Here is a 13,222-nt window from a genome sequence, read left to right on the forward strand (position 1 = left end):
TACAAAATATTTTTTATCCTTCGTCTACAAAATACAAATATTTTTTGGAGAAATTTTGCGTGTGCGAGAAGGAGTGTCTTGGAATTTAATAGCAAATGTTTGCACTGAGGCGAGTTGCTTTGCTTACCGGTGCACGACGTTGATTCCCACCCTTGACAGCACCTTTTGTCTTCCAATAAACGCTTATTCCAGCAAAGGTTGGAGCACGTTTCATGCTTGTTTGAGCAAGCAATGGCTTGAAAAGAAAATAATTTCTAGTGAGGAGCAGAAGAACAGTTATTGTGCTCTTAATTATTATTAATCATTCAGTTTACAAGCAAGTTGGAAAAGAGCACTGTGCTCGTTATGGCACACCGTAATTGAAACCTTGAAATTAGTTTTGAGATTATTCTTAAAAATAGGAACGGCTCTAGGAAATAATGCTATAGCCTGAAATACAACGCTATGTGAATAACTTACGCTGATAGAATATTCACATGTTGCGGTCAAGCAATTGTTATTGGTAAGTTCATAGCTCAGTAATTACACGCCAAAATACTCAGATTTAGCACGCCATCAAGCATCCACGAATTCTTCTAAATAATCCCTGTCTCTTATGCTACGTGGTCAACACTCTACTAGCTTGTTTCAGTCGAATACTTTTTTTTTCGTAGCATACTCGCCATTGTGATGTCGCAGTTAGTGGGAAACATATAGTGCGAACAAAGTACTGAAAATCAGATGTGCTACTTATCGGCAAGATATAGTTATCAGACATTTTCTAAACTTCTTGCAGTTATCCCTTAAGACCCAGCCGTGTTGTGCTGTTCTCGCGAAAAGCAAGGCGCCCATGTGCTGTGCGATGTCAGTACACGTTAAAGAACCCCAGGTGGTCGAAATTTCCGAAGTCCTCCGTTAGGGCGTCACTCATAGCCTGGGTCGCTTTTGGGCGTTAAACCCCTCTAACCAAGCCAAACATTATAGAGAGCATGCACTTTCCTTCATGACTTGATACACTCCAAGCGACTATATCCCGTGGCTTCACCAAAATAAATTATCTTTCTTATACACGCGTCTGGGATACTTTTGCTTCCGATATAAAGATAAAATTAGTATAGTTTAACATGCAACTTAATAAGACCCTACGTTGAACCACTTGGAATGGTGTAACATTTTTACACTGCCTGCGCTGGAAATAAAGCTAACTAGGAAACGTGATCACAAACACCAATTGTATATGAGCACCCTGAACGCCATAGGGGCGCAGTTAGTGTGGCTATGGTGTATACAGAAACAAGCTGCTTAACGCTCGTGCAAAGGTGATAAAATTGCTCTAAGCACATTCAGGATAATCAAAAAGTTTTTGATTCAGCGTTTAGTTGAATCTGTTTCGTGCCTGAATCCGACTTCGCCGTCGACATTGACGATTGAGTAAAGCGAAGGTGTTCACATGACGCTTTGTGTAGCCATCGTACCGCTTACCACCTGTACTCACGTGCCACTCCCAGACGTACTTACATTCGCATTTGTTTCTGTTCCATTTCATATTATCAGGGCATCTGCATGTTACGCCACGCTCGGTAGATTCGAGTTCGCCGCCGCTGTTTCCACAGGCTGTTCTGAATGCATTTTCGGCTGCGCAATAATAAAAAGCGTCGAAATGTTAACCTTAGCCGAAACATCATTTTGAACCGAGACATCGTTGGCCCGGTGAGCTCAGAACATCATTATGTGTACATGATTGGCCACATACGAACACCAAAAAAGAGCTTTTTGCGTCAGGAAGCCGTGAGGCACTTATAACAGTCCTGGTAACTGCATTGAAGGCAGCTAACGAACAGCGCTTCTCTACAGTTGTTATCACGCAGTCTGCTTCAGCAGTGTTGTTTAGATAACATGGTGGAAATATCGCGGCACACAGCAGGATAGCCTAATTCGTAGATGGAAGAAAACAATTTATGAGGTTCCAATGGTCTATTTTATAGCCATGATGGGTGGGCTTCCTACTCCTGCAGTCCATCGGCCTCCAGCGCAGCTTCAGCCCTGTTCACCAGTCGTCGCTGGTCTTGTGGGTCACACAGTACGGCTTCCTATTGCTCTCTACAGGGTTTAGAGGGGTTGGGGATAGAGCTCATGTATGGAGTGTATATTTTAACGAAACAATGAAGTAATAAAGCAGCCTGGTTGGGCTAACAAAACAGAATAAAAAGAATGAAGTGCTTGGGTACACTGAGATGCTAAGTTAAACTTAATGAGAAAACATGGCTGAAATTTAAATGAGTCCTGTTGCTCGTTCCTTGGCTCACAAGGCTCTGCCATGCCTCCTTCATGGATACTGGCTACTCAGCATTCTGTTAGGTAAACTTCGTTTTGGTATCGACGGTGTCAACTTCCTGTATGGTTTGCTAAACGAAAACACAAATTTGTCCCACATTAGCTCCTCGTTGCCTGTTTGCTTTTCATTAGCGGTGCCTGTATGTTGCCCATGGTTGTTCATTACACGAGTTTAAACATATTTTCAAACTTTACAGGGACACTAACACAAAAGAAACAAGGAAAAAAAAATGTAAATGGATATCAATGTACCCAGTTCACAATTACAAGTCTGCATTTTGATAAAACAAAAGACGACGAGGGCAATACTCATATGTCCTTGCACTGATAATATTTCTTGTTGTATTTAAATTATCCAAGTATTTCTCACAACAATTTGTACTTTTGGAGTAGTGCTAGTTAAAGGTAGTTATTTGTCTCCCATTTTGTGATTCCATGAACTAATTAAGCTGATGGCTGAGAAATATAAAAAAGATTGTATACAATATACTTACGCTGGCAGTTTTCTAACAGGTTTTCTAAATTCAAGCACCGGCAAGTCTTTTCAGCCTTTCCGTCGTTGTCCTCACAAGTGCCCACAGGGCAGGGGTACTGTGCACAAGACTTGGTATCTGCGAAAAGCATTCAGCTATTTATTGATGACCTGCCTTATCAGGTATTCCAGCAGCATTTACTGGTGATGAAATACACTGGCACTTGATTCTTGTGTTGCTATGTGTTTTTTTTTTTTTTTTTTTTGGTAAAGAAAAATACAGACGCTCTTTTGTGGCAGAAAACAGCGTAAACTTGCCAAACAACTCTCGCTCTCCGCAAAGCGGCTGACGACTGTGCCACGAAGTGGCGCTCATGAAATTAATGCCCTTGATTGTGTCTCCTGTTGACTACCGGAATACTAGTTCTCCTTGCCTGCGTAATGCACTTGAAGGCCGTGCAGAAGCACTAGTGTTGCAGATCAAGCGTATAATCCGCAGAAAAGTGGTTTAAGCGTCCACAGATGGCGCCTGCAAGGACCTGGCGTCCCCGCAGGTGTCGCCACCTGTTATGCACAGCATTAACTGTCTATGTAAACAGCACCGTGGTAAACAGCGTACATATAGCTAGCAGGAACGACAGGTGAAAGCGTTGAATTATCATTATTTTTCAAATGCAATAAGGTTGAACAAATTATTGTGCCATAGCATTCTGAGGTAAACATTTTGCTTTTACAGGATATTTTGGTGAGTACCGGATGTGTTCTCACTGTTAGACCATGTGTGTTCAAAACGATTTATTTTCATGGGCCTTTACCTCCTTTCAATATATTTAGTGTGAATTGCAAACATTTTTTGTCTCTCTAGAGGCCCTCGTTCTCTTCCTCAGGTTCTGAACCATGCACCAAGACCCGTTGTTAGATAGGCGCTTTAAAATCGTACTTATAGAGCTTATTTATGGAACTTCATGGCGGCTCTACTTGCACACATACCACCATGGAGGATGGAAATAACTTTCTTCCTCCATGCATAGCACGTAACATGCAACCTTAGAGAGAGAGAGAGGCGTACGGCGTAGGTTGAAGCTGGCATCCGTGATATCCTAGCTCTGGTTGCATGGCTGGATGGTATTGCAAAACGTCTCGGATGTCGGACAAACGATCAGCGCGCAGCAGGGAGGAGACGAATTACTAGAATCTCAGTGATCAGCAGGCTGGCGCTGACTCACCGGGTACTGATTTTTGTGCTTTTAATTTCGAACCACGCAACATTACGATGTTGCCACAAGTACAGGAAGCTAAACCTGACAGTGAATAGGGTCTGTTTGTGTCGAAAGCTTGAATCTAGAGAAGGTTACTGTGAAGCGCCTTCATGTACTATGAGTTCCCTTAAATTCGAAATAACGCGATTGCCCCGCCGGGATGGCGAAGTGGTAAGAAGCGCGACTACTGTGCAGGAGTGGCCGGGTTCGATCCCGACCGCGGCGGCTGCGTTTCGATGGAGGCAAAACGAAGAGCCGTCTATGTGCTGTGCGATGTCAGCGGACGTTAAAGATCCTCAGATGGTCGAAATAACTCTGTAACCCTCCACTACGGCTCCTCTTTCTCTCTATCCGCTTTTACTCCCATCTTTCTTCCTTTACGGCGGGGTTAAGGTGTCCACAGAAACAAGTGTGACAGATACTGCGCCTTTCCCTTCCGGGAACCAATTATTATTATTATTATTATTATTATTATTATTATTATTATTATTATTATTATTATTATTATTATTATTATAGCCTAGAAGCCGTAATGTTGTTCAGTTGAATGGATACACGTTTTTCGCAGCAGAAATTGTTAAAAAGTTTCCCGGTTGCGCTTGTTAACCATAGCAACGCATTCGGCGAACGCCTGTGCTGCCACCTGTAGGACAAACTTAAATGCAGGTACATCTTTTCTTAGACAGATGGCGACACACATCCACTCAAACTAGGGTGCCCTAACTTGGACAACTTAGCTTAGGGGCCGCCGTTTCCATCGTCGTCTTTCGCGGTGAAAGTAAGACACCCGTGCAAACTATTAAATGGCTTTAAGTGCGCACACGGTGGCTCGATTCCAGCGCTGCTCACATCGAGTCCTCCATACACAACTTGACTCGGCAGGCTTAAGTGACAGCCTAGGAGTTGGCTCAAGAGTGGGCATTACGGCAAGCAGAGACTCATTTCTATCCTGCGCAGGATACAAATATCTGCTCCAAATTAATTACTGAAAGAAACGAATCTTTCCTTGCTATCTGTCTGTCAAATATTAGCCCTGTTACTCGAACGCTCTGGCTGGTTACCAAAGAATTCTAGAATTGTTCAGTATTAATTAAGCACATTGAAGTTTGTACAAGAGCACAGATGTGCTCTTTCACTCATACATGCCACACAGTCTCAAAGAACTTGGTCACGCAAAAGCAAACACTTACGGTAACACTGTTGAGACGTTGCGTTGAAGTATTGATCCTTCCCACATTGACAAGTGAAGTAATTTCGATCTTGATGAGGAACACAAGGCACTGCGCCACACAGCTTGCCGGCGGTAGAGCAGATGTCTGCGCAAATATTAGAAAGCTTATACAGCCAGTTGCCGCGCTTGCATATAGCGACATTTTGGTACCGTAGCACCTGCCGTAGTCAACACACTTACATAACGGGAGTGCTTAAACTGCTTACGTCATACACGTTGTTGCACGATATTCAATTGTAGAAGCTTTGAGTTAGAGAACAGCTTGATATTGCTAGTGGTTATGTGCTCCACAATTCAACAAATATGAGTTAACTTGCAGGCCGGTTAACTAATATTAAATACCGCTGTCAAGCTCCTTTTCATTGATAGATTTGAAGACTGACACAAGTTAAATCAGTTTTTAGACCTTAAAAATGCCGTGCTCGTCGCCGCCACAGTGCAAATGAATAGAAGACTGTGTTCTGGCAAAGCTGAAACAGCAGCCGCTGCCACGCCTGCACGCATTGTCGCAGCTTGTTGGGATTTTTGTGAATTTGGCGGTGTGCGTGTACAGTTCCTATGTGGGCGAGCAGGTTGGAGGTGCGCCGGTGTGCAACGCGCGCAGACAGGCGTGGATTGCTTGTGAAACGTTTTATTCTCTGTCAGAAAGGACGTGTGTGAACGCCGGCCTCAGCTGGTCAGCAGCCCTAGCCTGGGCCACCGCAGGTGACAGCCGCCTCGCGAACACGGCGGTTCTGAGCCTTTTGGGACACAACGACGTGCACCCGAGCAGGAAGGCCTCCCAAGCCTTTTCAGTGGGGGTGGCATGGGGAGAAAAGTGGGAACTAGATAGGCATATCCACACCACGTGGGATAAAGAACGATGGCTCTCTTCACAGTGCCGACATTCGGGTTTCAAATTTGGGTCGTAGAGAGAAGCCTGGGCCGAGCAACCGAAGGTGTTGGTCTGCAGCTGTCGCAGAATGCATTCATCGGCCTTTGACAGCTTCTTTTGTGGAGGTGGGTACCCTTGGTTCCGAGCTTTGCAGTCGACAAAATTGATGATAGCTCAGCTTGAATAAACCTAGTATGTAAACGAAAGCTTCCTTACTAATAGTTATGCATGGTAAAGGTCTTTAGTTACAGAAGAAGCTGGTCAAATAAAGCAAGATGATTCGGAAGACGCCATGAAGAAAAAAAAAAAAAGACGGGAACCAAGACGACTCAGAACAAGAAGAAGACAGAAGAAGAAAACGGGAAGCAAGAAGATTCAAAAGACGCCAGGTAGAAGCAGGCAGAAGAAGGGAAGAAGAAGAAGAAGAAGACGGGGGCGCATTCACAGTTGTGACCTGCGCCCGGCACGGTAACCTTGTCTTTACATGGCGTTGAGGAGCTTTCACTTCAATTATTTCTCGAAACTGCATCAGCCGTCGGTCTAGCTCGTCATCGCGGATCGGTGGGTGTTCCACAAACGACGCGACACCCCCATCGTGCCATTTATAACTTTCCCGGTACTACAGCACAGTTGGTCCGACCCTGTGTGACCGATATCTCTCTACCACAGTAGACTCTCGTCTTTTTCAGCGCTCATGCACAGGTCAAGCAAATCTGGAGGGATCTCGACGCCCCCTTCAAGTCCCATAATTTGAAGGAGGCCCTAGCTGAAATAAAGCCCGATACTGCACAGGGCCGGTACAAAGTTAGCGTTAAGCTTCTGGAGAGCCTTCTCAATGCAACCTACCATAGCCTTTTTGAATTCTCTCCTCCAATTCTGGGGGAAAGGTTCCTCTTTACCAGAATTGAAAGACAGCCTGTGACATTTATTCCTACAGGGAAGCTAGTTTATGTGGAACACCTGTGCAATATGTCATTGACATCTTGTGTCGGCAAATTGATGTAGACTATGTATGGTGCGATACACGTTTTCCACTTACCTCGAAACACGTAAGAGTTTTGCGAACACAATGTTTGGTTTCCAATTACGGAACCCTGCACAAAATATCCTTCTACAACATCATGGCATATTAGAGCCCAAAGAACTCCCTCGAAATGAAAAGGTATAGTCCTGGGCTTAGATTTGAAAGGAGCCTTTGTTGATGTCAAACATCAAGTAATACTTAGTCACCTCCAAGATACACACTGTGGTCAGAATACATATCGATACATCTGAAAATTTCTCACGGGTTGACAGGGCTATGTTTGCATTCAGGACAATAACATGGACCTCATACCATTGAATCGCAGGATACATCACAGGGTGCAGTATTGGCTCCTCTCCTCTTCAACCTTGCTAAGAAAGAACTTCCCGCAAAATTAAGCTGCATGCCTGGAATTCGATATACCATATATGCGAATGATATCTCTATCTGGGCAACGGAAGGCAATCTTGGACGCATAGAAACATCCATATAACAGGCAGCGGAAGTGGGGGACCCTTACGTTACGTACTGTGGTCTACAGTGTGCTTCCACCCCACCGATACAATTGGTCCATATTCGTCCGTTCACCCGCGAAGACACTTCAATTCACCTCACACTCTTTTCGGGTCCCATTTGAGAGGCCAAGGAGATCCGCATCCCGCCTCTTTATTTACTAACAGTGCAGACTGGACACAACACTCGCGAATTTCGTGTGTATGGCGACCAAGTTGCCGTATTGTCCGCCAGGTCTCCATTAAGCGTGGGTAGTTACAAAGTAAAGATGCCTTGCCTCTGCCATTGTCTTCGTTAAGAGTTGAATTTTCTACTCAACCCCTTATCTCCACATGCGCAAATATGACGAGGACCAACTCGATGTCGTACACCGCAGAGTTATCAGACGGGCTCTTGACCTTCCCATTGCCACATCCAACTAGCGTTTGTTGGACCTTGGGATGGTTAACACTTATCGGGAACTCTGAGAAACCCACCTCTGCAGTAAATACACGTGCCTATCACAAATGCCATCCGATAGCCGCATGCTCGACGACTACACATCACATGCACCATCACCTTTGAAGAACGGGTACGAGCGCCAGAACCTTGGAGACGCCCTCAGGGTCAGACATTCCCCGCAACATGTCACACTCTGAAATAATGGCCATCGTGATTTGCGCAAGCAGTGCAGCGACATTATGGTCGACAACAATATATATGTTGCGTAGACATTGCCGGTCCCTACAACGTGGGAGGTGGTTCACCACGGCAGTGGTCCACAACACCAACGCAGTCGCAGGAGTCACTTTCCATGCTCACGATACCGCACACGAGAAAGAAATTGGTATTGCGCTCATCCTATCCCTCCCAAAATGAAACACATCATTAAAGACTCCAAGCGGGACTGTCGGAATTATGAGTTGGGTTGATTAACTCTTCTCGTTAATCCTCCACCCATATTCTCAATAAAGTTTTATCAGCCTCGGCCTACTATACAATCGGCCAGACTTATATACCCACCTGGGAATGGATGTGTACGCCGCTACTTAGACACTATTGGTGGCGAAATTATGGTCTATCCATTTGAGGCAGAGGGTCCTCGGTGGTGTCAAACTAATAGGCACCATATGGCTCAAAGAGCTGGTTTTCGAGCGGAATCCCAACATGTGCGAAGGACTTGCACACACAACCATTTGTCCTCGAAACCGGGATGGATGTGTGCGCTGGCTGTGTCTTGATTACGAAGAGCATACTAGAGAGGCGATGGTAGTAGGCTAGCGAGTCGTACTTCTTTGCGGCATCCATAGTGCGTGCTTGTGTGTGTGTGTGCGTGTGTGTGTGTGTGTGTGTGTGTGTGTGTGCGCGTGCGTGCGTGCGTGCGTGCGTGTGTGTGTGCGTGTTCCGATCGAATGAGGAAGACTGATGCACGCTAAAATAATGGCTTGCTCCTTTCGGTCTAAAGAACGGTAACGCTTTAGTGATCGATCTTAACGCTTGTTGTTGTACATTCCACGCACCTATGTATAAAATTTCTCCTCATGCAAATCCCCGTGCCTTTTTTACTTTGGTCCATTACGCTGAAAAAAACTACAGCATTTCAAAATTGCTAGGGTAGAATAAAGATACGTTAGTACTTACCATTTTCTGCCCCTAGAGGGTTCGAGGCAATGACGCTGACGAGCGCTAAGAAGGCTGTGGGCGTCAGAGGATTCATTTGTGATTCACCTGCTATTGCGTGCTGTGAAAGATTTTGGAATGTCAGGGAGTCTCCACGCGCAGAAAGTGTCCTTTTTATGAGAGGTGACGGGTACTATTGCACCTCAACGTCCAACAAGTTGCTTGCCGTCGCACGATATGTGTCCGGTTAGCACGATAGGGCGGAGGCGCATGCGTCTAGAGCCTTGTTCTTTTATCAGATATGGGAAATATGTCCCTCACTCTTTCTCTTTCCCGCGTGCATTGGCGGGTATATATGTCAAGCACCACCTTATCGGCAGCTGACGCAACGACCTCCGCTTTGAGGATCCGCCGTGATAAATGATAAAATGACTGTGGCGCAAAAGCGAGAGGCGCTCCATCTGCCTTATATCCTAGGTATTTACCACCATAACTCTGTAGAAGAATCATGATTCATATTTGACGAACGTGATTGAGTCACCAAACAAGTGAATGCTTGAGTTTAGAGGGCTTTAATCTTACTATGCACATCGGCCCAAAAACATTACATAATCCCTTCCAGCTTTTGCTCGGCGGGGACCGTGTCGTGCGCGTGGATAGGCAAAAATGCGAGTGATGAACAGGCGAACAAAGTAGCTTGAACGCTTACAGATGCGCAAGTGTCAACAAGGGATAACCAGCTAGTGGCTATCGAAACTTGAAAGATGCGGCACTGGCGCCTTGGAGTATGCATCCTCATTCGACCTTTTACCGGGAGTGCGTACGTCCAAGTCGGGTACGTTCAGTGTCCCTCATCCTCGACGAGCATGTACGTCACGGGAGGTTGGAGTCTATCAGCGTTTGACGCCCCTACCTATAGAGCGATAGGTGACGGAAAAATGTATTTGATAGCAGCAGCATTGCCGTTCCACGGTCGCAATAGGTAGTAATAAGGATAGGCACCCGCCGTCAATAGCAAGCGTAGATACATAATGTTGACATTCTATACTAAAATTTCTTCAAAATTTTGTGCAATTAGAAATTGTGTAAATTGACCTAGCGAAAAAGTCTCGCAAGAATTAGGGATTAAGTTTTGGATGAGTTTGGTTAGTCTGCCTTAAGGGTGGTTTACGAGTGAATGTCTACCGCGTTTCGGCATGGGTGATACACAACTCTACTGTGCTATCTCAGTGCACTTTAAAGAACTCTAGGTGTTCGAAATTAATCCGAAGTCCTCCGCTAGGGAATCTCTTATAATTTGTCATTTCGGGACATCAACCCGACAAACCAAACTACACAATGCTTCACGGAGTAACCAACCGTGCAAAAATGTTTCAAAAGATATCGAGACGCACCGTATCAATCACAACCTACTGCATCATCTGTACTTTCGTTTCATAACTTTCTTTACCCGGTCGTAAAAAACAAAACAAAACTAGAAAGGCATTTTCACCTAAAGTCTGTCCGATAGACGGCGTCCAGATAACAAGCGCAAACCCTGAAACTAGGTCATTAATTTTGAAGAAAAAATACTGACACGTTTTTCTCATGTGCCGTTTACGCCACCTGGACGTATGATTTGAGCAATGCACACGGTGTCAATTCGTCATTTATTTCCACATTGCAGCCTGGATTCCCACGCCTATGTGGTCACCTCTACAGATATTGCATGTCTGGACAGGATGTCAACAGCATAACGATTCCATTTCATATTTTATGTTGGCGCATCGATAACATTTCAGCGAGTTTTTTAGGTTTTACGGTAAACGGTAACAGTTGTATTACTTCAGATAACTGGATACGGTCTTCGTCATGACGTTCTAATGCAAAATTATTAGCAAGATAGGTCCCGAAACCTGACTGGAGAGAGAAATATTCCCATTATATCAAGATAGTGAATAAGTCAAATTAGCTAACACTAATTTCAAAATCACGAAATCGGTGAAACTGAATTTAAGATGTGTTCATGAGACCATGTAATAGTTAAAAAAAATCTTGCATAGCAAAGTAAAAAAGGGACATCTCTACAAACGAAACTGCACTATACCCAACAAAAGCGGAACCGGCGGTGATATATTGTTAAAAGTGCTTTGCCATTTTTGCGAACGGTATATTCTGTCAACATTAATTTGATAAGGAATCCTAGAATACACTAATGCAGGAAGTACAGGTAAACTTAGGAAATTTTACATTCACTTTCACAGACGCGCGAAAAAGAAACAAATGCCACAAACGTTTCAGTACGGAGATCTCAAAGCATAATTGAAGCCAAGGTGAAGACATAGCAAAAGGTCACAACGGCCACCCGGAACCGAAAACGGAATCATTTAGGAATAAATATTTTTATTCTGGAAAGATTGTTTGAAACAAAATCCACCCGAATGTGTTGTCCACAGCGATATAAATTGCTTAAGGCTTCCCTTTTGTGCTGCGTTCGTTTTCAACGCGCATTTTATCGGCACAAATAAAACGTATGCTAATTGCCGTAACTACGTTTTTACAACCGCGGCCTTTCACATCACGCTGATAGTGACAAGTATCTGAAATTCTGCGCATGCACCCGTTTCATTCTTTATAGCGAACCTTTGGTTTAATTTGTGTCGTGCTTTATAGTTAAACGTTGGTTTAATTCTCGCCAGAGAGACCTACATATTGATGCTACTTAAATAAAGGTAATTTCGATGCAACAAAGAATCTCAACAGTCTTGCTGGGTGCGTTAAAATAAAATAAAACCGTGCTCAGACTCTCACAGAGACGCGAACAACCTTCGGTCTCCAAAAACTCACAAAAGGACTACGGAAAAATGAGATGAGACGCTGATAAATTCAAGAAGGCAATTTGGACGCGAACTAAGTGAGAAGCTGCGACTAAAGCTAATATGAGACTAATCTCTTAATAAATTCAACCATTATCTCCACTGCGTTGATTTGCGAGCTTTTCGCTATTCCTGGACGTAGTATCTCATGTGTTCCACAGATGGCGCCAATGGACGTGCGCTGTTAGAGTTACTATTTAGGTTTTGCATATATAGTAACTCTGTGCTGTGAGAAAACATAGGGAGTAGGAACAGATTCAGGACGCCGAGGGAAAATGTCTAGAGGGTGATGACGCCATGGGATATATTACATAAGTTATTGCCGAATTATTTAGGCACTGTGATGTGTTAATCTCCCTGAATGAAGAAAGAGTATCAGACAGCATGAAGGAAAGGAGCTTGCAATAGAGAGATGTTAACTGGAAGAAGGCGGAAACAAATATTTCTGCGTGTACAGCCATGAGTATGGGCGAAATTCAAATCAAGCCAATTAATTGGCGTCGTCCAAGAAGAAATGACACATTGTTAAATACATTGCAAACAGTCAGAACAAATAAAGAAGTTCCGAGCAGCTGGCGACTGAGTAGGATGAATTTAATCTATAAAAGAAAAGGAGACAGGGAGAACATTAAATAATTTAGAAGAATCATTTAGACATAGATAGAAAGTAATAATGTACTCGGTGAACTGCAGAACGGGTTTGGAAGCGGTAGGCGCATAGATGATAGCATTTTCGCAATAACCCAATGCATAGAAATAGCCAGGGCAGAAGACGGACCGTTGTATTTAGTCTTTCTGGACATAAGCGGTGCACACGACAGTGTAAACAGGGAACTTCCGTGCAACATACTCAAAACTGAGGGCATCGGTAAAGAAGTAATTGATTTACTAAAATAAATGCAGAGATAATAAAGCTGAGATTGCATGGGAGGGGTTAAGAAGTATACGTCTAACAGCTTACAGACTTACGTCATGTTATATTCATTGATCCTGTAAACCCTGCAGGGGATCCCGCTAAGACAGTCTCTGATATTATAAATAGCAATATTATTCTTTCGAAGGCGGGGCTAGGAGATGTTTCC

General features: G+C 44.1%; 1 protein-coding gene across 1 annotated transcript in view; it reads right to left on the reverse strand.

Moving 5' to 3' along the window:
• The window catches only part of LOC146185474 (glycoprotein antigen BM86-like), a 49,635-nt gene extending 40,118 nt beyond the window's left edge, over positions 1–9,517 (reverse strand). Inside the window, exons 1-5 of the mRNA XM_084606435.1 lie at positions 9,307–9,517; positions 5,235–5,360; positions 2,808–2,924; positions 1,498–1,614; positions 128–235 (exon numbers count right to left, since the gene is read on the reverse strand). Of these exons, the coding sequence (XP_084462561.1) occupies positions 128–235; positions 1,498–1,614; positions 2,808–2,924; positions 5,235–5,360; positions 9,307–9,382 (544 nt within the window). The 5' untranslated portion in view covers positions 9,383–9,517. The remainder of the gene's footprint in view (positions 1–127; positions 236–1,497; positions 1,615–2,807; positions 2,925–5,234; positions 5,361–9,306) is intronic.
• Positions 9,518–13,222: the final 3,705 nt, after the last annotated feature.

The sequence above is a fragment of the Amblyomma maculatum genome, chromosome 6 (assembly GCF_055883805.1).
Source record: "Amblyomma maculatum isolate TAMU_Amacu chromosome 6, ASM5588380v1, whole genome shotgun sequence".
Lineage (NCBI taxonomy): Eukaryota > Metazoa > Arthropoda > Arachnida > Ixodida > Ixodidae > Amblyomma > Amblyomma maculatum.